Source organism: Dryobates pubescens, chromosome 21, assembly GCF_014839835.1.
Source record: "Dryobates pubescens isolate bDryPub1 chromosome 21, bDryPub1.pri, whole genome shotgun sequence".
Taxonomy (NCBI): domain Eukaryota; kingdom Metazoa; phylum Chordata; class Aves; order Piciformes; family Picidae; genus Dryobates; species Dryobates pubescens.
The window spans coordinates 16,126,685-16,153,452 of NC_071632.1; the positions used below are offsets into that span (position 1 = coordinate 16,126,685).

The 26,768-nt window shown below is 42.1% G+C and overlaps 1 protein-coding gene across 1 annotated transcript in view; it reads right to left on the minus strand.

Moving 5' to 3' along the window:
• Positions 1-26,768, minus strand: part of LOC104297844 (sodium channel protein type 5 subunit alpha) — a 222,074-nt gene that overhangs the window by 16,091 nt on the left and 179,215 nt on the right. The window contains exons 21-23 of the mRNA XM_054171205.1: positions 24,482-24,636; positions 19,845-20,018; positions 4,614-4,736 (exon numbers count right to left, since the gene is read on the minus strand). Of these exons, the coding sequence (XP_054027180.1) occupies positions 4,614-4,736; positions 19,845-20,018; positions 24,482-24,636 (452 nt within the window). The remainder of the gene's footprint in view (positions 1-4,613; positions 4,737-19,844; positions 20,019-24,481; positions 24,637-26,768) is intronic.

Here is a 26,768-nt window from a genome sequence, read left to right on the forward strand (position 1 = left end):
TTTAATCTTTTTTTTTTTTTAGGCTACTTTTATCTTTCAGTTTTGAGCATTAATCAATTTCTAACCTCATTGTTTTAAGTCCGAATGCACTGCGCTAACCAAAATCACAACCAATTTCCAAGTCAAGGATTTATTTGGCTATAGCCTCAGCCCTTGTCAAAGCAGCTTTCATTTCCTGTTGTATGAGACAATATTTTTGTTCACTTTTAATCCATGTCAGCACAAAGCCACTCCACTTATGTTACATATGCTGATGAACTCAGCTCCCACCCACAAGCCCCGTGACAGGACACAGACATCCAGATTTCAGCAGTGCAAGAGAGGGCCGTGCCTGCATCCTGCTTTTCCCCTTCTGCTGAATTATGTTCAGTGGTTTGTAGATAACAAAACACGACATGAGGCTGGAGCAAATGCTGCAACACCTCTCCAACTGAATTATTAACAGGGGGTTTCATTCTTCTCTCACTGCTTCAGCTCTTACACCAGTGTGGTGCCTTTTGGTCTGCTGGAAGCACTCCTGATTTGCACTGAGACCAGTGTGAGGACATAAAGAGCTGGGTACACACAGGAAAGTTATTGACATAAAATCATGTTAAAAGCAAACCTTGTCATGGAAAGGGCTGAATTTTTGCTGTATCTAGGAATAGCAACATTTATAGACATGTATAAGAAAAGGTTTCATACTTTTTGGTTTCTGTCAATACCTTTATAGGTGAAACCACCATCCGGGTAACTTCTTTAGGGATAGCCTAGAAACTAAGCTACCCTCTGTCCTAAGCCACCGTGGTGCAGATCTGTAGCCTGTGCCTGGCCCCCAGCTCTCCTGATCTCAGCAGAAGCTGATTCAGGTTTTAAATCCTGAAACAGACTTGACCGGTGTGTTAACCCTCCCTTTGCTACAACAGAGCCCTCCAGACTCCCCACAGTAATTGCAGGCCCAGGCTATAAGCCCATGCCAAGTCTGTGCACAGCTTTTGCAAAGACATCTAAGTTACAGTGTCAGGATGTCAAATAACAGGCAAAAAGTTTATCATTTACAATCTGTTCTTGGTGTCCTTTGCCCTCACAGATGGAAACAGTGCTATATTCTATATTTTTAGGTTGAATGTGTTGCACTTGAGGCACTAGTTGGCTGTTGTTAGGTATCTTCTCTTACCATTCCCATTTTCAGTGCAGGTGAGTTACCACTGAATATTGCTTTGGGTAATTAAAAAAAACCTGTCATGTTTCCTTATTTCCATATTTCCATATTTCTAATCACCCTTGCATCTCCCTGCAGAGGCTTTCCCACTTGTAACACACCATGACCAGCACTTGGGTGGAAATTCTAGTACTGAAGGACTGCCCTCTCCCTCTGCTTGCTGGATGATTTCCCTGCATATTGCCACCTCATTTTTTGGACATGCCCAAGAGCTCATGTCCTTTTGAACAGTTATCCCAATCCCTAAGTCCTTCTCAGCTGCTGTTTTCCAAGAAATGTTCCCTGGAGTGACCTACTTTCCTCCTCCCCAGGTGTATAATGAATGTGGTTTCATTAATATGGATGTTGTACAATCGATCTGATTTTCTCTGTAATCCAGATCAGTCAGCAAAATTCCCTTATCCATACCATCCCTGACTGCTCCAGTCACTTTGTGTCTCTTCAGCAAAGATTTTATATTTTCTTCCAGATGCTGCTAAAGTCCAGATTAAGGACAGCTCTCATTCTGAACGATTCCTCACCCTGAGACACTCATTAGCCAATTTACAGTGTCATCACTGTTTACAATTACTTTTGGGGATCCATCATCCATTTAAAACAAATTTAAAGTATCTTTACTTGGCTTGGTACAAAGCTCATGTTTTTCTCAGAATGTCCCATGGTATCAGATTCCTCTCTGAAATCTAAGGATATTATATCAGCACAGTTACCGTCATCAGCATAATTTGTAATCAAATCAAAGGACCATATCAGTTTTACAAGAACTATTCCCATGAAATCATGCTAACTAGCATTAATTATGCTATTTCTTTCCTGCTTGTATCTTGTAGCCGCCTCACCATGACTTTGCCTAGTATCATTTTCACATTAAATGGTCTATCATCATCCCACTCATCCTTTAAAAATACTGCAATAAACTGCCTTGCTAGGAAAGAAATCTGTAGGAAAGTGGAACCTCTGAAATGATTCCCTCATGAACAGCAAATGGGGAGACATGGGCGACTTCATGATTTGGGACAGGCAGACCTAAGTTAATTTACACTGAGCTCTAGCGTGATCCTGCAAGCAGTGGGTGAGGCACAGTGGTGGCATGGGCATGGAAACTCCTGGGTTGTACAGTAACTGTAATTTGGAATACTGGTCTTACTGGGGTCTTTGGGGGGAATAGAGAGGCAGGATGGCAAAAGCTCAGCCTTATTTTGTAGACCTTCCATGGAAGAGAAGCTGCTGAGGCTTGCGGCAAACTGACTGGCACCTGTCTGAAGACAGGAAAAGTCTGACAGTAACAGGTCCTCTTGAACATCCAAGTGATACTCTGTGCCTTTGCCTCAGAACCAGCCATTTCCAAAATTTAGGTACAGCATCACTGAAATAAGTCTCTTGCTTCAGTCTAAATGAGAACTGTTGTGCTCCTGCTCTAGCCATGCAGAGATCTTTCAGTTATTCAAGAAAAAGTTATTATAATAGAGCAAACAATTATTATTTTCTTACTGTCAGTGTTTGCTTCTCAACATTATCATTATTTAATCCATCACTGCTCTGGCAATTTTCCTGTGCATTTTGGAGCATATGAACTCCTAATAATGAAAGGTCTAACTGTCCCTAGTCATGTTAAGTGTGGTTAGGCAAACTGAAAACAAAACAATTTGATTTTCCAATAGCACGTACTCTCAATTATGCTTTATCATCGTTTACAAGCTAATTCAGTAGCTCCAATAGCTCAGAGTGACTGAATATATTTCAGCAGCAGCCATGGGACACAAAAGAAAAGGAATGTTGAGTCAGGCACCAAGGGAGCTACAACTCAAGCATGTTAGGAAAGAAACTTGCTGGGCTGATACTATTTGCTATGCCGTGTAAGATCCCCTCCACCAAGACAGGACCTTGCTAGTCTCAGATAGAGATGTGAAGTTTTTGATGCTCTTTCCTAGTTCAGCTTCACTTTTCTGATGCTTTGGGCTACTACTCCCATTGCTTTTCAGGTTTGAATCACAGAATCCTAGCATGGTTTGGCAAAATCATGGATGAACATTCTTGTGCCAGCACAGAATATTTTAAAGGGTTTTCCCCTGAACTTGAGAATCCATGAGTAGAAGCTCAGCCTTCAAAAAGCAGATTTAAACTGATTTGAGAGAGTCCATGCACAAATCACTCTGGTAGTTAAACCAGGGCAGCTTCTGCTGATGCCAACTTAATTTGTGAGTGGTTAAAAAAGACCGGAGTGAGGTCATCAGATGACATAGCAGTGAGAGCCTTAATTAATGTCAGTTATGCACCATCACTTTGTGCCAGCTGAGATCTGCAGTTTGCTTTTTGGCTTATTTTATGAATAACCTTTAGAATATTGCCTGTGTTCACTGACAAGAGTGTGGTGAACAAAACAGTTCAGGTTTGTGTGATCAGATAAATAGAGCCTCTTCCATCTTTTTATCTTAGTATTAAGACAGAGGAGAATGATCTGCAACTAGATTTATCTTAACCTTCATCCACAAAAATAATGTGTGGAACCAAAATTTTGTCTATTATTAAGCTTTACCCTGAATATACCTCACTGTGAAAGCTGTAGCACTTTTTTTGGCCTAGCAGAAGGTTTTGGGATTGTCACACAATACAAATTGCTTTCCATGTAATTTTGTCACAGATTTGCTTTATCTTGCCATGCAATCTGCAAGATTAGCAGCAACCCCAGCTCATTCAGAACACAGTTGTCATCACCTGCAAGGCATGCATGGTGCAAGGAGTTAAATAACTTGCTTATCTAGACAATAATTGACCAGTGTAGCAGGTGGGCTTAACAAATAAACAGCTCTGCTGTGTGGGTATAGCTGCATCACAAAGCAATGCAGAAGGGAAAGGGATAGGTGCAAAAGATGGAGCAACAAACCCAGGATACACGGTTTTAATATTAATCCAGACATTCTACACTAAAACTGCAATGTGTTCACAGGAAAACTTTTATATATTCATTGATTTACCCTCTCTGTCTTTAGCATTTCTAATTTTTCCTTTAATTATTAGTGAAAAAAGTCCTTAAGAACTTTCCCAGTCAGTCTCATTTTAATACATGTCAAAGGCATGGAACAAACTTGTAGCTTGGATATTCCCCTGATACACCTTATAATTGAGAGGTAATTGTTAGCCAGATGTTTCCTTGGTCAAAAAGCTGGTTTTTTTGAAGTTCAATATGACAAGTCAGACAGTGGGATTAGTTTATCATTAAATCCACCAGAGGATAGAGCTGTAATGATATAATTAAGACAAAGGAGAGATTTCTGATTTGCTTGTTTTCATACAGCATTATCACTCATTTCCTTTGGCAGACAAGATGAAGAGAAAGCCACGTGCAACAGTTCCCTGCTACAAGCTTGATGTCACACAGTCGAGCTTTGATGGATGCTGTATATGCTCTTACCCTCATCCCTTCAAATCGTGACAATGCTCTTAATGGTCGCAGAGCTCGGAGGGTCCTGAGGGATTTAATGGGACCCATCTCAGAGTATCCAAGTGTATTGGCAATGAGGCTAATTAAAGAGACCTGAATGGAGACACAAAGCAAAAATTCAAAATGTTAGTACACACTTGCCATTTTCCTTCTCTTCTGACTTTCCTTCCTTTAAAAGAAAGAGCTGGTTAGTGGAATAGTGGTGGTGGTGGTGAATATCTTAAATGGCAGCCATTAAATTATACTAGCACACACAAAAAGAAGGTTTTTACATTCACACATATACAGAACTCTTAGAAATTTAGAACAAATTTGTTTCTGCTTTAATGCAAAATATCTAGAGATACATTCAAAGTTGTTGGTTGGCTTTTAACTACAGAAATCCTCTCGATGCCAGCTTGCACAAAGTGGATGCGAAAGGAGGCCACAGTAACAGATGTCACTGCGCTGTGATGCCTGTGCTGTAGGTTTCTTGTACACTCTTTGAGGTGTATCTTCTTCCATTGTAAATATTAGTTACATAAGTGATATAATTTAGGGCTTTTTGGATGAAAGCACCTGCAAGATCTGACCATTTCACCCTGAGTACTGTGTCCAGTTCTGGGCTCCTCAGTTTAAAAAAGACATTGAGACTCTTGAACGTGTCCAGAGAAGGGCAATGAGGCTGGGGAGAAGCCTCAAGCACAAGCCCTACAAGGAGAGGCTAAGAGAGCTGGGATTGTTTAGCCTGGAGAAGAGGAGGCTCAGGGGAGACCTTCTTGCTGTCTACAACTACCCAAAAGGAGGGGGTTGGTCTCTTCTCCCAGGCAACCAGCACCAGAACAAGAGGACACAGTCTCAAGCTGCGCCAGGGGAAGTTTAGGCTGGCGGTGAGGAGAAAGTTCTTCACAGAGAGAGTTTTGTTAGCCATTGGAATGGGCTGCCCAGGAAGGTGGTGGAGTCACCATCCCCGGAGGAGTTCAAAAGGCTACTGGACATGGCACTTGGTCCCATGGTTTAGTAGTCATGAGGTCTGTGGTGACAGGTTGGACTTGATGATCTTTGAGGTCTCTTCCAATCTTATTGATTCTATGATTCTATGATTTCCAGCAGAGATAGAAGATTTTAGTATTATTGTTTAATGACTAATCTTAAACTTACCTATTAGAAACAAGTCTTCTAGACCACAGCTAGGTATCACTCTATACTACAGACTCTTAAAGAATTATGCACATGACTCTGAGTCTGGACTTTTCACTTTTTCTGGTCTCTGCACATCCTCAAAAGGAGAAGGAAACTTGACAAGTGCTCAGTGTTGAGGTTCACCCCTCTCAAATACTATTTCTTTGAGACAAACTATGTGTTTTCAAATCTGGAGATGACGTGGAGGGGTTCCAATGCTCTTCATGTTCTCAGAGCTTTGGTAGTGCCAGGCTGGTCAGAAATGGGGATTCAATCAGCCACAGGACTGGAGTTTGGCTGAACTGAATGGCAGTGGAGATTACAGGCCAGGTTAACAAACACGTGGAGCAACCAGGATTTGCATGCTCAAATCAGTGTTCACAGTCTGAATTCTTACTGAGCAGGGAGTGAGAAACAATCAGCTTTCTAACATCATAAGCAGCATGCCAATTTGCATGTATTAAGAAAAAAAGAACAAAAAATAAATAGCTACACATCATAAAATATTATTTTCTTAGAAGAGAGAGACCTATGCATATTGATTATCACACTTGCCTTACTGCCATTTTATTTTAGCTGTCCTCACAGCCCCAGTAACCACAGTATCAGATTGTCTCACACTCACCAGTGTGACTGTGCAAAACTTATCTGGAAGGACTGTCTTTTGTTGTTATTTTAAAGACAGCAGCTAAGTCTAAACCCAGGGATCCTTCTACACTGTGTAAAGAGTAGGTGCTTACTGCAAAAGGAAACTCAAGGACACCCCATGAATACAGACAGCTCTGGTGGAAAACGTCCCTTTTCATTTTAGGGTGGGATGACTTTTCCTCCAAACCCACTGCTGGCTGACCAGCTCAGTATCACCCATGAGGTCTGTCATAAAGCAGGATAACACATGCCTGGTCCTCTAAGTCACAGTACAGTGGCTGTGGAACAGCCTTTCTCTGGAATATGCATTCATTTATGTGCAAGCACTGTCGGCCCAGATAAGCATCTTTGTAAATCTTGCTCAATTTCTTAAATTATTTACCTATTGATGGCTTTATTGTGGCATGTGGGTGACAGCAAGCCTAAGGGCAGGAGGTCTCAGAGACACCAAGCCTGGGCTAGATGCAGTAGCTTGGTTATCTGCCAGGGTAAGGCAGCACACCTCTGCAGACAGCTAAGTGGCACGGAGGCTGACTGTCATGCTTTTTAACATGTCACTCTTTAACAAGGTGTGACACAAACTCACCTTCCTGGTACAGACTCAGCAGCTGACACAGAAGGAAGGTCTTCATAAACATGTCTGTATTTTAGAGATGAGTGTGCTATAAAAACATCAGAGTATACAGGCAGATAGGATTCAAGGTCTGATGTTTTAGGCCCCTTAGACACTGGGGAGGTAAAAATCGCCCATGAAGCCTTTGCTTCCAGCCCTAAGAAAGCAGATCTGAACCCATGACATGAGCATGCCTAAGTGGTTATTTCAGAGTAAGTAATGCTCTAAGTTTGACGTGCTTCTTTCACCTAAATCCTACTCAGTCAGTGGTCACAGATAAAGATGAAATCTGGCCTTAACTTAAAAACCATCTCAAACTCATCAACATTTCCAAACTGACTTCACTGTTTCATACCAGACTCGATTACATCATGTACTCTGAAGTTGTATTCACCTACAGTCCAAAGCCTCCTCCTTTCATTTGCTGTCCTCATTAACTTAATGTCGTCTAAATAATGAGAATAGGCTGAAGGATTTGTCTAATAGCAGTCAGCAAATGTGTAGCATACTTAGATACTAAAGCCATTCAAATAAACCATCTTAAGCCTGGTACTATTGAGCTAGGAGTAACACTGTGGCACATATTTCTGTCATCAGTGGAAAGTTTATTGCAGCAAATGGCCTTAACCCCACAAAGCCTTGGAGCTTCTTATCCAGAAAGGTTGGAGAAATCAGGAAAACAGCTTTTATATATATATACATATGATAAAATAGCATCCCCAGTGACAGAAACCAAGATCATAGAGTCATAAAATTGTTCTGGTTGGAAAAAACCTTTAAGACCATCAAGTTCAGACATTATCTAAATCTACCAAGTTTGGTGCTAAACCATGTGCCTCAGCGCCACATCTCTGCTTCTTTTAAACACCTCCAGGGATGGGGATTCAACCACCTCCTTAAGGAGCCTCTTCCAGATCCATACACTCTCATTTACTCATCTGTAAAATGAACACAGAGATCAAGCTTCACTCACAATGACTAAAAGCCAGAGCTTCTCAAGGTCTTCAAACTGCCTTGGTTCAGGCATCTGTGTGCTTTCTCCTTCATCCAGGATTTATGTCCTATAACTTCCCTTTCTCTCAAGGCAAAAGATATCCTGTTCAAATCCTACAAGACCAGGCTTTGGATCTGAGAGAGTTACAATTTTCTTTAGAGTGCAGTAAATGTCACCCTGAAACACATCACAGGTGCTGTTGTCCTCCTGACACAGATTTACACAGCATTAGATATCTCTTCAGAGGATTAGGCCGTGAAGCTGTGTGATATTTGGCAATGATTTACAAGGCTGGAATCAGAACTGAGTTTCAGACAACTTGTTTAAATGCTTGGATGTTGGTTTTGAAGGTATCCCCGTCAAATTTTATTTATAAGAGAATTACTAACGCAGTGACTTGGCCATGTGGACTTGATTAAAAGTGACCTGGAAGGCTATTTTTAGGAAAAAAATCAAGCAGTTGTCAAAATTGGTGCTGACTGCCCCACATAATGGCAGCAAAAGGTGAAGTCAGCTGTTTCTGTTACTTTTTGTTGCTTCTCTGTTACAAGGCTGTGCAGCCCAGAGCTGCTGTAAGATTCTGCTCTGTACTCTGCTCGGTATCGCAAATGTGCCGGCCCCCAGAAAACACCTCCAGGGTCAATGTAACCTCCAGATTCACAATATGGAACACAGTCCTAATCCTTTCAGTGTCTATTTGCAAATAGTTTCAGAGGTGTTTCAGAAAAAAAACCCAACACCTTTGAAGACCAGGCAGCATTATGGAGAGCAGGTGAAGCCTAAGGAGTCACTATTCCTTGGAACCACTTGCCATAAAATGCTCAGCTGGATGTTGGGCTTGAGCTCTCACCTCACCTTCACCTTTCTCACAGCATGCAAGCTAAAAAGTCTCTCATCCTACTTCTTCTGGCCCAAGAAGCCTAATTATTATTTGCCTTTGCTCTAGCTTCTAGCATTTCCCTTGAGGGTCTTTACAGAACCTGCTAGATCGTACTAAGAAGCTTGCCCCCATTCCTTACTTTCTTTGCCCAGAGATGACTTTGTCTATGTATCTATAAAAATCTAGCTTTATAGATTACATCTATATACTTACTGTACTTATACTGTATTTCTGTACCTGTGTATTTCTACATATTTCTATGCATGCAGATTTATCTATATAGATTTTTACAACAGTTTTTGTGACAATCTCCTGGAGATGGGTAAAGGGAGAAAGAAATAAACCATGGAGCTGTCATTTTTGCCATTTTCAGTGTTAAAAATAAGAGTTTTTTACATCTTGTGACTGCACTGAACAATAGAAACACCAGCCACGGGGATTAGTGGGTGTGTGGCTGGTGTTCTGAAAGCCAGTTTTTGTGTCATCTCTGTGGTTTAATGGCATTAGCATCACAGGTCTAAAGTGCTCCATTGTAGGACAATCACACATGTTTCCAAGGAAAGATCAAGAAGAATCAATAAATTTAGACTGCTTGAATACAGGCAGTGGCCTATGAAGAGAGGTTAGCCTCACTGATAGCTCTTCAGGAGTTCTTCCTGGCAATATTCTAATGAGATTAATGTCTGCATTTCTTCATTATTTTACTTATCCACTTCCAGATTATATTAGACCAAAAAAAGAGTCTTTTATGTTACTGTTTTAGTGGAACATTGTCATTCCTGAGATGAGGAATACAACTCCTGTGATTGCACCCAGGTGGCATCCCTGTAGTGCTGGATTCCCAGTGTGATCATATTGGTGCTCACAGTAATTCACCAGTGAACAGATACACATTGTTTCGGACTGTTAAAGTATTCTCTATGAACAGAGAGATAAAGCTACACAATAGGTACATATGTCTTCATTATCTGACAGTGACTTACGAAATCAATGTTAAAGGCAATGTAAACCCCACCAAAGATGTCCAAAGAGAATTTTAAGGCTGAAGAAAAACAATTATAAAGTAGGAAGTGCAACAATGCCTGGACACATTACCGTGCAACTTGATCTAGGTGAACCTGCTTTAGCAGAGGGGTTGGACTAGATGAGACCTAGAGGTCCTTTCCAAGCCTTAACATTCTGTGGTTCTGTGATTTAGCATCTACCATTTTTGAGCAGATTTTATTACAACATTTAAAAAACCATCTCTTTACCTCTTCCCTCTGACACTGCATTTTCTGCTGTACAGATGCCTAACGACATGATTGCACCTCACAATCCAGAAATTACATGCTAGGAATAAAGGGCATAAAGCTAAAGGACAGTCTCCCAATTAGGACACCAGAGAGAGACTAAGGTGACCTAAACCAAATTCTCACCTCTGCTACCTGTTTCCTTGAATCACAATCCTCACATTCAAGCAAAGACTAGGGAATCCTTAGGGCTGTTCTGGAGCTAGTCTGTGGCACGGAGATGAAAGCACGTCCGGAAATGAGTTAATGAACAGCTTCCCTCCCTGGCAGCGGAGTTCATTACTGCTTGTGGAGTGCTCTTGTGGATTATAATATGATGGGCTACATGAGTGCCTAGATTAATTATAAACAAAAATTATCTCCTGGAAAGCCTGATGCTACTTCTTATAATTCAGGTTAAAAAACATCATACCCTCTTCTTTTCCCTCCCCCACCCAGGGTATTTTCTCTATTTATTTACTGTTTCTTTCTCCATCTACTATTCAAACTAAGGCTATGAAACTCTGCTAATAGTTTTTCTTCAAAGCTTCTTTCTTGGTTCTCATCTCCATGCTTTTGGAAGCCATGTTTCCATTTCAGAGGGCAGCCTTGCTGCATGTGCCACTCCTGTTGGCTTGAATGTTTTAAAACAAATCATTCCTAGATCATAACTGATTCTTGGCAGTTTCCAGAAGAATTTATGTCTTGCTGTTCTCTGAATCTGTCACCTTTTCTGCACCTGATCAGGCTTTTCTAACAACTCCAGTCAATTCCCAACTCAGATTGCTGTGAACCAGGAATTAAATCTTAGCTAATTTCTCAGGGCAAACCAAATGACCTGCTGCTGCAAGCTTACTTCCAGCGAGACGGCAAATTGTCTTTGCATTTTTCCCACTCCATGCTTACCAAAGGAATTTTCATCTTGCCTCAAATCACCTTTTGACTGTAAACAGACACCTTTGCCAGGTATCTAAGCTCCATTTATCAGTGCAGGATAAGGATGGCAGGAGGATCGCTGTGAATTTTGGGGAATCACATGATAGTCCTTGATCAGCCAAACCCTGGTCAACACCTGAAGTCCTCCTCCATGTTGCAACCATTGCTGTTGTGTGTGGGGCACCTACCTTGAAAAGTCTGGTAACTCTACTGGGAGTTACAGCAGAAAAATGTGTTCTTTATCAACTACATTCTGCTTCTCATGCAGATGCCATGAGGAAACAGTCTTGATTTTATCCTTCTATGATTTAGTACAGCTAAAGAGGAAAGCTACTCTTCCCTTAGAATAGAATAGAATAGAATAGAATAGACCAGACCAGGTTAGAAGAGACCTTCGAGACCTCCAAACCCATGACACAATTCATCCCAGTGTACCTCCTTGATGCTGAATGCCTTTGTCAGAAGTAGACAGGAATATGCCTGCTTATTATTTATTATTTGAAGATAACATTATAATGCCAGAGGTGTGCATAGTGATCACTGAGAGAACATTTCCCTGGGGGCTCGGCCCTATTGACTGTGATGACTGCCATCCCAGCTGGTGGGCGTTGAGGTGCTTGAGCTAAAGGCAAGCTTATCTCTGGGCAGGATTAGGATCAACACTACTGACATGTGACATGATGCAAAAAAAACCAACCCCAAAACAAAAAACAAACACTACCAAACCAAACAAAACAAAAAAAGAAGGAGAAAAATCTCTTTAGGCTGTTTCCACAAGGTGCTGTTCTGGAGTTGCTTGATTTCCTAAAGCATCTATTTAATCAGATGTTCCAAATCGATATGAAAAATACCAAGTTGATGAGGTCTTAGCTTGAAAATCACCTCTGTTCAGTTAGATTCTTGAACCTGATTCATCTTGATATTGTACTGAATATGTTATGATGGAAAGGGACTCTGAAGGATCAGAGAATTCCTGGGTTCTGCCAGAAAGATAATGGTGTAAGTAGGAGTTAGGTATTGGAAGTAGATGACCTCATCTTCATTTGCCTTAACACAAAGCACCCCAAAGCCAGTCATACCAGGCTAGGAGTTCAGCACAATGTCTCTAAACCACTGGGGCACAGCTTTCAAGTTTCATCTCAATTCCTTTGATTTCTTCCCCCTTTTACTGAAGAATCCCTAATACCTCTGCAGGCAGCTTCCCTCACTAATCTCTCCCTTCCCTCTCCTACAATCAGTCTCTTGAGCGGTACCTGCTCATCCTGTGTGGAGCCACAAGGGTGGTGGGAACACATTTTCAGTCTGCAAGGGTTGGGGTTGAAAAGCTGCTGGGAGCGGAACTGTAGGACAATTCGCTTCCATCCCTAGACAGCATGTGGGATTCTGTCAAGGTTGTTAAATACAGTCCACATGTCCCTCCCAGCTCTTCTCCTCCATGCATGACAGAACACCACAGCAGGAGGAATTTGTCTGCTAAACCTACAGTAAGGAAAGGGCCAAGCAAGATGTATGCAAGAATTCCAGGGGTTTATTCATTATTTTCCTCTCCGGCATATTCTTCTAAAAAAGGACATTGGAAAGGGCTTCATCTTTAAATAACTTTAAGAAATACAAATGGAGGATAGAATAGAATAGAATAGAATAGAGTAGAATAAAATAGAATAGAATAGACCAGGTTGGAAGAGACCTTTGAGATCACTGAGTCCAACCTATCATCCAACATCAACTAAACCATGGCACCAAGCACCCCATCTACTCTCTTCCTAAACACCTCCAGTCATGGTGACTCCACCACCTCCCTGGGCAGCCCATTCCAATGGGCAATCACTCTATGAAGAACTTCTTCCTAACATCCAGTCTAAACCTCCCCCGGGACAGCTTGAGACTGTGTCCTCTTGTTCTGGTGCTGGTTGTTTGGTAAACCTAGTTCAGCACAATTTGAGTTGAGATGGCCTTTATTTTCCCCCTTTTTTTTTTCCCCCTCAAAAGCTGAAATTCTCTCTCAGGTATGGAAATTCTTCAGCAATTGCAGTGTTTGTTCAGATTGCAACCAATCCACAAGGTGTTGGCAAGGGGTGAGCTACACCTTTGGACTTCTCACCTTTGTTTCCTGTCCATTTCCCTACAGCTGTGGCATGCTTTGTCTGAAACTGAGCTTGTACTTCCACTTAAGAAGCCTGGGTACCCTCCTTTTAGCATCCATGTGGTAACTAACATGAAGTGCAAACCAAGATAAGACAAGACATTCGGATGTCTTTGCATGTGTTATGTTGAGATAAAATGTGGGGAGGCAGAAGGGAGATTTACAGCATTGGATGACCTGCTAACTCACACTAAAACCACTTATCTCATCTTCATGTGCATTTTTTTTTCCCACTTATCCTAAAGAAGCTAATATGTACCAGCCTTTTTTCTTTCTTTTTCTTCCCTTCAAAGCCAGGATTCCTGGATCATGGAGCAGGATTCTCTTTCCTATTACTTTATCTAGGAGGTTTATGCTATCAGCAGAGGCCCAGAAGAATGTGTGCTGAGACACCTTCAAACATCCCACACAAGCATTTGCTTTGAGGAACTAGAAGAAAACGAGTGAAAAAATGAGCACTAATGGAACAGTGCCCTGTTGTAACCCACAGATTTTTGATAACCCACAGAGAGCACTAAGAAGGTCACTCTTAAGATGCTTTCCCAAGTGACAAGCTGTATTATTTTTGCTCTGCCTTGGCTGTATTTTTGCCAGCCTGCTCCTGTGTGCTTTTCTGAACAGAAACCAGATGAAATTCGCCTGCTTTTAGGATAATTTTCCAAGAATACAAATTGGATTCCAGTGCTGTTTGGGAACAACTCATTACAGCAGATTGTGTAATTACTGGCAAAGCAAACAGAAATCACCTTGCTAATCAACAGGGAATACAGATGGGGGAAAAAAAAAAACAATTAAAGTAATCATAAGCCACCAATATTTACTTCACAGAACAAGTTTTTAATTGTCACTTAAAGACAATCCAAGGGCATAATTTAATTCAGCTCAGTTTTTAACTAGGGATAGAAAGACTGTTTCAAATTGTTCTTCTCAAACTCACAGATTATTAACTGCTTCTTAACTCATCTGGCAGTGAAGTATTCAAAGTAGAAATCTTGCAGCAAGTGCTTTCCAGGAACTATCTCAGAAAACACAGGATCTGTATTTTCTGAGCATTCAGTGAAAATGATGGCAAATTCAATGACTAAACATCCACAAGCAGTTCTCAAACAAGCAAACAGGAAATTTGGCAGCCAACAGGAAATTTGGAAAGCTGCTCAGTGGGGAACAGAAAGCTCTAGGTGCAAATTCAGCAGCTTCAGGCAAACACCAGAAATGTGTTATAACCATGCACAAAAGGTATGGGAGGAGTGTGAGACATATGTATTCTTTTACTTCCTTAAAAGCTCCTACAAAATCCTGTCCAGTGGACTTTCTGAATAACTCATTTGAGATGTCTGATCTCCAAATCCACTGCTGAGCCTTGCTCGCACTGTTTTTGCAGAGCGATATTCTGCTTAAAGCTTTTGGGAGGTCTTGACTCCATGGCTTTCTGGGAAAAGGGATGGAAAGAACCCCAGGGGTGTTTTAGGTTGGATATTAGAAGAAAATTCTTCACTGAACAGGTTCTCAACCACTGGAACAGGCTCCCCAGGGAGGTGGTTGAATCCCCATTTCCAGAGGTCACTAAAAGAGGCAGAGTTGTGGTGCTGAGAGACATGGTTTAGCACCAGAGGTAGAGTTAGGTAATGGTTGGGCTCAAAGATCATTTCCAACCAAACTGATTCTGTGATTCTATGATTCTATCAACAATCCTTTTCCATGATGGGTCAGCTGAAGAGAAACTAGTGATGATCCTCCCCTCCTCACTACAGGATATAGCCTTAGGACCCATTGCTGCGGAGGGATGAAGGGGAAGGAGGCTGCCAGCATTTCAGCAACTGCTTAAGAAAACAGCTTTTCCCATTATCACATCTTGAAAGATGGGATAATCTTAGAAAGAATTGGTGGAGGAACTCTCATCTCTGAAATCAGTAAATGACAATTAGTGATTTTTTTTTTTAAGCCTGGATTGGGGTTAACCTTTTGGTCAATTAAATTGAACCCCAAAGCTGTAATGGAGATGATGGATCTTTAATAATGGACTTTTGTAGAGTGATGATGTTAGTGACCATTTAAGAGGATTTTTCTGTGCATGCCACAGGCAATGAAACTTGGCTGTGACTTTTTCTTAAGCATTCCCTAATGAGTGAGGGACTCTGCATCCTTTTCTAAGAGCTCTCTCATGACAGCTTCTGTAGGGTACCAGTCTCTCCCCTCTGCCTTCACTGCATGAGCAGCAAGTGAATAAGCTGCTGACTGCAACACCTCCAGTCTTTGAATGATGCTAAACTCCAGATTGATGCTTTTCCTGAACTGACCACTACAATGGAATAATCCATCCCCTGTCAGCAAAGACAGGGACACAGCTCGGAACTAACTGGCTGAAGCTCAAAACTAGACAAGCTCAAGATAATATTTATAGGTCAGAGGAAACAATTGAAAGGAACATCAAACATGACACCAGCATGCACAAGTGGTGGAGTTTATCTGCCCCTCGTTTCAAATCCTGACTGTCTCTGTCTGTTGCGGGACACGTCTGGTTAAGAGCAGTCCTCATCAACATTCATTTTGGATGCCATGTGCCTCCATCTCTGGCCAAGTTCACACTCCTTGTTTAATCTGCTTTGTAGGAAGAGGGTTTGATTGCATGAATGCTTGGAAAATATCTGTTCTTTGCAAAAATATTTGCCTGTGCATGCTAGCAAAGAGGATTGTGCATAAACACCATTCCTGGTGGCAATATTGGTGTCTGTTTACCCTTCAGATATGCTATGGTCTCTGATTTTTCCTCATTTAAAAAGAGCTGTGCACCCAGTACCCACCACTCCAATTCATAAGCATAGAGAGGTGTGTGTGGGGCGTTACATTTAGCAGTATATTTGTTATTTGCAAGGAGGTAACACATACAGATGTGCATTAACACTAATTGCCCTGTATATTCCAATTTCAGCAAACATGTAAGGCATCTTTCTAAGGTGCCCTAAGCTGAAGCGAGCCCTGTACTTTGTGGTTTGATTACTCCTTTCTCCCTTAGAATCACAGAATCATAGAATCAGTCAGGGTTGGAAGGGACCACAAGGATCATCTAGTTCCAACCCTCCTGTCATGGGCAGGGACACCTCACACTAGATCAGGCTGGCCAGAGCCTCATCCAGCCTGGTCTTTAACACCTCCAGGGATGGGGTCCCAACCACCTCCCTGGACAACCCATTCCAGGGCTTCACCACTCCCACAGTGAAGAACTTCTCCCTCACATCCAGTCTGAATCTCCCCACCTCCAGCTTCATTCCATTTCCCCTAGTCCTATCACTACCTGATATCCTAAGAAGTCCCTCCCCAGCCTTCAGATACTGGAAGGCCACAATAAGGTCACCTCAGAGCCTTCTTTTCTCCAGACTGAACAGCTTTCAGTCTGTCCTCCTAAAGAAATCTGTTGCAGTGTTGTTGATAGGACTTTATTGTATTGCAATGTATTTAAAAGCACTCTTTTATGGTTTTGCTACACTAGCACACTTCTTTGAGATGCAGAGAAGCCCATTATCAGAGATCATCCTTTAGGGATTCTACATCTAGCAAAAAATAGCTCTCACTTTGTGGATTACTGTGTGTTTTGCTGTTCAGGCTTTGCAAGACAGATTTTTCTTTCCTAATCCACAATTGTGAGATGAAGCCTTTGCTGTTCCACTGGCCCAAATCAGTGTCGAAGGTTTTTCACGAGGCAGGGTAAGTGCAAATAAAAATACAGTAAATTCAGCAGCATTATGCTTTTACCCCCTCTGGGTTCACTTCCCATTTAGAAACAGTGAATACTTGCAAATTTTGAGCTGGTTTTATGAATTATTCACAAGAGAAAAAAAGATTCTGAGTTGCATTTGTACAATGAGCGAAAACAGATGATAGATGGTTTCACATGTCCAAGGGAAAAAATCAACCACCACAGCTTGGATTCTGAATACTGACACCAAACTGCTAATGAATAATTTGCAGATCAGGAATTTTTAAGTGAATAATTTCAAACAAATAAATTTGAGAAAATCAGACAAGTGGTTCATCTGCTTCTTTTGGAGGAGCTAATTCGCCCATTCACTCCCTTTCTGCCGCTCAGTTGCAGTGATTTGGTTCTCAAAGGACCAAAAAGAAAAATGTAAATTGAAGTAAGAAGTGTGCTGGGGAAAAAAAAAAAATGATAGCATGGTACTCTGCCAACTCAGAGTGGCAGGGTGTGTGAGCAATAGGGTAGGAGAAGAGCATCTGTTAAACCTGCTAAAAATACAGTACCGGGTTTCTCATAATCTGCGTTGGGAAATGACTTTGGAGAAAAGAATGGGCATGAGGAAAAGCCTTCTTCCTTGAGAACACCAAAGGACAAGCCATTTCCTAGGGTCATAGAATTCTTCAGGCTGGAAAAGATCTTTAAGATTGAGTCCAGCCATTAAATCAGCCAAGTGAGTCAATCAGTAACTAAAACAACTCAAGGCTGGAGCAACATTTAGGTTAGTTTGGGAGCCTGTAGAAATAACATTTAAATGGGGGTTAGGAAAATGGAAAAACAAACAGTAAAACCCCCAAACCCCCTCAAGGCCAGTAAAAAGGCTCTGGGGTGGATTTTCTGAGACTAAGGGGAGTCCCAAGGGTCTATAATCCTCTTTCCCCCACAATACTGTTTTATTTGGATATGGTGCTTGGTGCCATGGTTTAGTAGTCATGAGGTCTTAGGTGACAGGTTGGACTTGATGATCTTTGAGGTCTTTTCTAACCTTATTGATTCTATGATTCCTTATGAGTTCTGGATGCATGGCAGGGCTGGTGAAGCCCCTTTCACCAGCCCATCTTGGCTGCCTCTGCCTTCTGTGGTTACACTCACAAACCCCACCATTAAAAGGCAAACAGGTTGGGGTTACATACTGACTTTGCATTCTTGTATAGCTCTTGTTCCAAGGGGTTTTTTTAACATGGAGGAGAGAATTTCACTCAGTTTTGGTTTCACTCTCTGGTATTAATTAGATGTCATGCTACATAGTATGTGTTCTTAACAAGTATGGACCTAATTTCAAACTACTAATGAGGTAGCACGGCTCCAAACTGGTTTTAGTGTGTTAATTGTGCAAACCGTTGTTCCCATTGGGAAGATCCCAACTCATAGCTGTGACAACATTCAGCCCTCATCCAGCCCTTCCACTCTTCAGAAGCTCATTAAAACGACAACTCCAATAATAAATTCCTGGAAGCCCATACAGTACTTTAGGTGAGTCCTATTAGTCCCATTTTACAGATGGAGAACCAAGGAAAGAAAAGCTGCCACTTGACATCAACCACAGCAAGCAGAGTTTGCAGGGTTGGGCTATAAGTGAGGGACTGGTGCTTTCCAACTTTGTGGTCAGATAATTAAACCAGGTCTTCCTCTTCTCTTGAAGCTAATCTGTGGAAAATGAGTGCCTCCCCTTTAAGAGGTTTCCACGTGTGTATGAAAAGAGGAATTTATGACCAACAATTTATGTAGCGCTTCCTTTTCATAAATCAATTTATTAAAGCTCTGGAGAAGCTTCCAAAGGCTCTGATCCAGCAGTACACTTAGATGTGTCCATAACTTCAAACAAGTAAATTGTCCCATTGAAGTGCTTTCCTGGACTAGGGCCAAAGAAATTGCAGTTCTCCCCTGAGTCAAGGTTCAGATGTAAAATGGGGCAAAATAATTCATCAAAAGTTTAATAAGTTCCCCAGTCATGGCAGAGCCCTGCCAGCCTTCTGCATTAATACCTCAATTTAATAAGAAATGGTCTCAGGGAGATAATTGCCTCCTCACTGGTACGCTGTGCTGAAATGTCAAACCTCACCTAGAGCTGAGCAGCATTGTTGATCCTTCCCTGAATTTGGCAGATCCCACATCCAGGGAACGTGAAGCTTTGAAGGGGACACGGTACCAGCAAGACTCCTGGGGCAGGAGCTCCCTTTTATTCAGCTACTGCTTTCTTTTAAGGATTATTCTCACAGGAGAATGAAGCTTTGGGGTATTTCAAGGATTTGGAGTATTTTGTAAGGTTTGGGATAGTGAAATCACTTTGACAAGAGGACTATTCACACCTTTTCCTGGACTCCTTCACTGGTAAATACTTGAGAGGCAGTACTGAACATACTGTTATATGCTGCTGGCAGCCTCCCGGGGAAGCTATGCCAAGGACAGCTTCTCTAATCTGCTGAAAGACTTGTGTGTCGAGGTCATGTGTGGAGCAGTCAGAGGTAACCAGACCTTGTGCTAGCTGAAAGTGTGGAATGGGATGTTAAATGCTAAAAGAAAGAGTGAGTTCCTAGGGACGAGAAGGGAATGTGACTCAAATTAGCAGGGTGACACTTGGATGTAATGACACAAAGCAGTCTTCTCCACTCTGGCACACTGATTCCCAGGGATGCACATTTGCATATCAAGACCCTCTCTGAGCTTTGCCTACTAGGGCTGTTACTCAGAATCAGAGAGCTGGCTGTCATTTTGCAAACACATAGCTGACAGACTTAACAGCCCATACTCACACATTATAAAATCCAACACCAGAAGCACTGTATTTCCAAAATGATACTCACATCCACAATGAGGAAGTCCAGCCAGCACCAGGCATTGGTGAAATACTTCTTGAAGCCATAAGCCACCCATTTCAGGAGCATTTCCAAGACAAAGATGTATGTGAATACTTTGTCAGCATATTCCAGCATGGTTTTTATGTTTTTTCGATCTTCAAGGTAAATATCTTCAAAAGCCTGCAAGTACAAAAGACTGATTAAAACCTTCTGCTAAGCTGTGCTGGAAGGCATGGGTGCTTCACTGCAAGTTTGTAGGGTTATTGGAGGGGATATCATGTATTGTCAGCAATTTCTGATATATTTCAATGTTATCATCAGAAAGAGTGCAAGGAACAGATAGGAGGTCTGTTCAGCTTACCCTCATAAAGGACACATGCATAATTATGTCTCTCCAGCCTCTACTGGCTGTGTTGACTAGACAGCCTTTGAGCATGAGAAGAGCTTAAGCTCCCTAAATTTGGGAAGGTGAATCTGTGAGCAGGTTGCCACCCCAAGCTGCCCAAGGGCATGCTGCCTCAGCACCTCTTGGCTGTGCCACTGCTATTAAAGCATCTCAGATGTCAGAAGGCACAGGAGGCAGAATCTGACCCTTTTTAGTCAAGTATGTCTTACTGCTAAAGGTGAAAAATTGGGTTATTAACCTATGTGTGCTATAGAGTGCTGAAGTTCCCTGGCTTCTGTTCAGCCATCACATTTCAGGTAGCTATAGCTATCTGCTTCAAGAAATGCTCATTATTATTCACTTACCAGACCAATTATGTTTTAAAGGTCAAGGTATCTATCTACCCATCTCATCTGTCTCCCTAACTGATCTAATGCAGAGCATCATCAAAGGACTTTCAGTATCTGTATCAAATACAAGCAACTTAATAACCCCTTTAAAATATTTAAGATATAAACCAATATGTCTACTAAAATAGAGAAAGTTGATCACAATCCATCTTGCACTTTCTAATGTACATCAAATAAAATGCAGGATGCTGGTGTCAGGGCTGCAGAAACATGGCCTTGCTTGGGGCTTTGAGCTCAAGCAGTGGATCTGCTTCCCCAGCTACTCTACTGACTGTCACTACACAAGCCACCCCTATGTTTGTGTAACCTGGATAACCCAAGACATTAGTCTGGTCCCATCATGTGAGCCAGGGACTTGGCAGAAAAAAACAGTAGTCTTTGAGAGGGTCTGTGCTAATCATTTTAATTATCTGCATTTACATATTTCAAGATCTGTAGCTACTTTCTGAAGAACTTCAAAAAAGTTAGCAAACACCCAGTGCCTGGAGATACAAGAAGTGTGTTACTTGTCACTCAAGCAGTCACAATGCTCTTTTGCCTGCCAGGGAACAGTAATTAATCTGACAAGAAAGCTTTGGCAGCCTCTGCCAAAGCTTGTCCATTTGTCCCCACACGTTAGGGTGACGTTTGCGCTGCAACTCAAGCTCCTATCTTGCCTTCAAAAATGATATTTCAAGGGTGTGAAAGAGCTGTTGGAGAAAGCCACAGAAAACAATACACAGAGACTGGAGTTTATCAACTCTTGTAGGGGATCACTCACTTTGTCAGATGACTTGCTGTACTTTGCAATTACTGCAAAAATAACAACAAACTATTTAAAGTGGTTTCCTCCTCTCCCTCCTTTGCTCTCCCTATTTTCTACTAACCTGTCAAAAAGTACATTGTGTTTTGTCTACTAGAAGCACACTGTGAGTCAGGAAGCAGCATAATAAGGGATGAAAAATATGCTACTTGAATGCCTCAGGTGCACTGTACTTCTGCATGAGCTATGGATACTACCCAGATGACAAAACTTTGGTGCTTTGCATTTTTTTTCCCCTGGTGACAAGGGATGAAATCTTTGCAATATAAAGTATCATTAAAGTTATTTCTTCTGCTTTGCTTTGTGTGTTAAAAAAAGGAGAGTTAAACAGCATACCTGCAGTGTTATCCACAACTGCTATTAAAACACAGGCTCCTGGATTGGGTGCTTATCACTTAAATGCCCAAGAAAGGGTTTTGGATCCCTTGCAGTTAAGCTCTAGATATATTTGGGGGGTTTAACTACTACACACAAATGCATCCTGGCTTTTAAATTTCCTTTAAAACTTAGCATGTCCCAGGGATATAGCCTGATGAGCTCAGTTCTTGGAAGAGCTCACCCTAGAATAACAGAAGACAAAAGCTGGGTGTTGCCTTCAACATCCCCAGCTCAAACACTGAAGCGCGGTGCTGATACGTGACAGAGCGCAGCACAATTTGCCCTTCTACAGAGCTGCGTTGGTTAAATTGAAAATCACAAAGAAAGAGTAAATGAATGCATGCAGTGGAAATTAAATGAGATTTAGACTGCAGTGCTCAGGATCTAAGGCACTTTTAATTACACATGTAAGGAAGTGTATTTATCTGAAGTGCATTATAGCAGGCGACATGCCCCCTTTAAAACGTGTTAAAAAATTAACATGCTGATTCTCAAGCTGCTGCAGAAACTGTCAGAATCCGTTGATTTCAGCAAAGCTATGACAACATTCAGCAGTCTGCTGTTTACCCAAGTTTTTCAGCCCCTTACTTTTCCTAACAAAATAACATAAAATCCCCTGGGTGAAATTTCAGCCCATTCCTGGTGGACCAGGAGAACAGCCCAGTCCTTTCCTTTTTGCATCAACATTTGTGTAGTTCCACCTTCTTGTGCCCCCGGAGAGACTTTCTTTAAACTACATAAACACAGCACTTCTGTGTTTTCCTCTTTTTTTTTTTTAGGCCACTGATAATTTGTGTTTCTCTCCTCTGGAGTTTCTTCAATTAGCCCATGTCTTTCCCAAAGTACAATGCCCAGAGCTGAAGCTAGTGCTCCAGCTGAGGCCTCCTTGATGCCAACTGGAGTGGAAGAGCATGCTTATTTACACAGCCCAGTGGGGTGTTCTGCTTTGGTGTGGTGCTGTGATGTAGTTTATCTATCTTCTTTGTTGCCTGTTCACTCTCCAGCTCTATTTGGTAAATCTTACCAGTCATCCTGCATTGTACCTTTCTGCTTGTGATTATTGCTGATGAGGTGAAGCAGGCACCTTTCTAAGGTGATGTTCCTCTTACTATTTAAGGCAGATACATCTGTTTGGCTGAAGTTACTCCTGACCTCCAGAAATGTAAGTATAACCTGTCCAAACATGTCACTGCCTGCAAATTCAGTACGTGTATTTCTTACTCCATTATGGAGGAGAAACTCAGCAAGTACCAGATCAATGCTTGGAGAACCTTTGCTCTACACTCAGATGAAAACTTGGGAGAAATCCTTCAATGACATTCCTGAGCAACTTAAACACATGCTGCCATTACTAGGAAGAGCTCAGAGGGCTCTATACAGAGAAGATAAACCTACTACACAGGGGGATCTCAGGAAGAGAGGATCCCTTATCAGGGCAATGACCACCTAGCCTCCATGTATACACATGGATTCAGATGCCAACAGGAGCTATCTGTGCAGAGTTTAAGCTAAGGTGTATTCAAAACATGACAGACACCCAAAAGCTTCATGAGTAGCACTGGTTCAGTGCTCTTTATATATTTTATGACCTTGCTTTGCTGATTACAAAATGTGCTTAAAAAAAAAAGGGAAAAGAAAAAAGGAAAAAGGCATCCCTGGAGCATAATAAAAGTCTCCAGATGGGAACTGCTATGGAGCACTTATGGGATGCCAAAGTAGTAAATCTGTGATACTTCTGTGCAGACTTCCTTAAGGATTTGCTTTGCAAAACATGTCCATGCTGTGATTTTATAACAGGAGAAAGTTCCCCACCATATAGTAAAGTCAGGTGAAATAATTAGAATAGAATAGAATAGAACAGAGCAGAATAGAATCAACCAGGTTGGAAGAGACCTTTGAGATCATTGAGTCCAACCTATCACTCAACACCATCTAATCAACTAAACCATGGCAGCAAACACCCCATCCAGTCTCTTCCTAAACACCTCCAGTGATGGTGACTCCACCACCTCCCTGGGCAACCCATTCCAATGGCCAATCTCTCTTTCTATGAAGAACTTCTTCCTAACATCCAGCCTAAACCTCCCCTGGCACAGCTTGAGACTGTGTCCTCTTGCTCTGGTGCTGGTTGCCTGGGAGAAGAGACCAACCCCTACCTGGCTGCAACCTCCCTTCAGGTAGTTGTAGAGAGCAATAAGGTCTCCCCTGAGCCTCCTCTTCTCCAGGCTAAGCAACCCCAGCTCCCTCAGCCTCTCCTCACAGGGCTGTGCTCCAAACCCCTCCCCAGCTTTGTTGCCATTCTTGGGACACGTTCCAGCAAGTCAACATCTTTCCTAAACTGAGGAGCCCAGAACTGGACACAGGACTCAAGGTGTGGCCTAACCGGTGCTGAGTACAGGGGCAGAACGACTTCCCTACTCCTGCTGGCCACACTATTCCTGATACAGGCCAGGATGCCATTGGCCTTCTTGGCTACCTGGGCACACTGCTGGCTCATGTTCAGCCTACTATCAACCAGTACCCCCAGGTCCCTTTCCGCCTCCATCCACTGTGACCCCAGCTGGAGATCAGTAATGGCTCATAAAATCGTAGAGACAGGTAACTGGAAAGGAGTTTTTCTGAGACCCATGTCCTCTTTCAACCAGCTAGGAAATCCTTTTCCATTTACCAGGGCTCCACTGCTCAGCAGGATCATGAATATGATGAAAGTTTCAAACCAGTTGTGCTCGACGATTCTGTAGCAGGTTTTCCGCAGCCGCCACCAAATTTTGCCTGGAAATTTTGTGATGTCCACGGAACAGCACGGGAAGAATCGTACACAAACTGAAAAGGAGCAAAACACAAACAAAGCAGTTGTGAAAAAATAAAAGTATTTAATTCCTAAACTGTAATAAGGAGATGCTAAACAGTATTTCTTCTAACAGTAAACTGGCTCCATGGAACCAGTTGGAACCACGGAACTGGCTCCTGCCTTGTTTTCATCACCAGCCTCTTCTGCTCTGCCTTTCAGTTCTGCCTCTCAATCATCTATTAAAAAAAGCATTCCAAATCACTTCAAATGTGCCCCAGTGATTTCTCCCAATGATTTTTATGATACAGAATATATTGGTCATGAGTCACCAGCGCAATAGGTCAATCATATTTGTGTTAACGGAGCTCTGCCAGTGGCCCTGATCAGGAACTAATGACTCTATCAGGGTATGACCGACAGCTTCCACATCCTTTTGAATGGAGAAAGGATATTTTCTTGGGACTATTGATACCACTAGAACTACTAGATGCAATTTGATGAAAGGGAGATGAGGGGAGGAAGTGCTACAGAAGACACTCAGCAAAAGCAGGAGCAGATTTTGATCTCTTGGACTCTCATGAGCTTATCAAAGCATTAGAACAACTTCACAAATATATTTAGGGGGTTAAATCGCCTTTGATGTCAGCAGAAATTTAGATACCCAGTCCACAGCAGGTTCTCCAGTGCTCCATAGCGCTTTCTGACCTTAGTGACAAACACTGTGTGACAGGTAAGTATTGTGGTCACAATGGGCACCACACCAGGATTTCAGGTAGGCAAAACCATGGCCATTTTTAGTTTCCTTAGCAACATTTGTTATAGAAAAGGATATGGTCACTGGTAATGGACAGATCCATCTCTCCTATTTAATAAAACACCTTGTGCATTGCCTTGTGCTGGATAAGAGCTTAGTATTTTGTGAGAGGATACCCTGGTAGGTAGGACTTGTCCTTTTCCAGGCTGGCTGTTCAGCCTTATGTCAGATAGTTTGACTCAAATTTCATAACATTTCCTCATGTGAAGGACCCTCAGAAACTACTTTATTTTTAGAACAAGGGTTTTACCCTGCATTTAATCCATGTGTTGTATAGAAAGAGACTTGGCTATAGAGACTTATCAGAATCATCATGAGAAAAAACAGCAACACAGGCCAATTGCTTCCATAGCTGAAAGGTGGCCAAGGTCACTGCCATGTCTCGAAGCCCACAACAACTGCTTGGAAGTGACAAGGGAGGACATCTCACTATGGTGATGTTATGCAATGTTATTGCATGTAGAAATAATCTTTAAGCAAGGAAGCTTAGGAAGGAAAGAGGGTGAGTGCCAAGGTTATGAAGACAGCAGATGCTGCTAATTCAAGGTGGCATAACTGAGGTGCTTGAGCTGCATGTGATACGCAAGGAGATCAAGTGCAACTCTTGGGATGCCAGGACTCCCAAGCAGCTGGAAGTGGGGCCATTCCGGCAGCAGGCTCTGCCAGGAGGAGGAAAGCTGCTGAAACTGCTGTGGTCCTTCCAGCATTTTCTGTAAATTTTTAATATCCCAGATCCCTGCTATGTTTCATACATGAACTAGAGCTGCCCTTTGCCTCACATATCTGAGATTTTGGTTAGGTGTAGGCTTTTGGCTGTGTGAAGTTTTGGTATAGCAGGACAGTAAACCATTTATGCAAAGGTAATGGAATAGTGATGGAAGTTAACTACCTGTCCTCTAAATGCCTGCATCACAGAGACCCACACCACTACTAGGATCCCTGAGCTAAGATACTCACATGGCAGTTCTGCTTAAAGGTGCCCATGTAGTCTAATCCCACCAGCATGGCATGACAGAGGGGGCTACTAGATGCATCTCTTAGCAGTGCTACTGGAAAAACCTCTTTACACCACTTCTCCCCCTACAACCTGTATTGTCATTACCATCTTTTGGGTGCTTGGTCCACACTCAGCACAGTTATGCACGTGCACTGGTCACCTGATGGTCAACCCTGCTTTGTATCAGGAAGACCAAAGACTTAGATTTATCATTGATCAAATGAACTGCCTAATGAGCAGGTTGTTCTCTACATTAAGTGTGGATTTCTCATGTTTAAGCAAAACTCCCCCATTATACTGAAAGCAATCATTGCTTCTAGCAGAATAAACTTTCCATGAGCCTACCTTGTTCC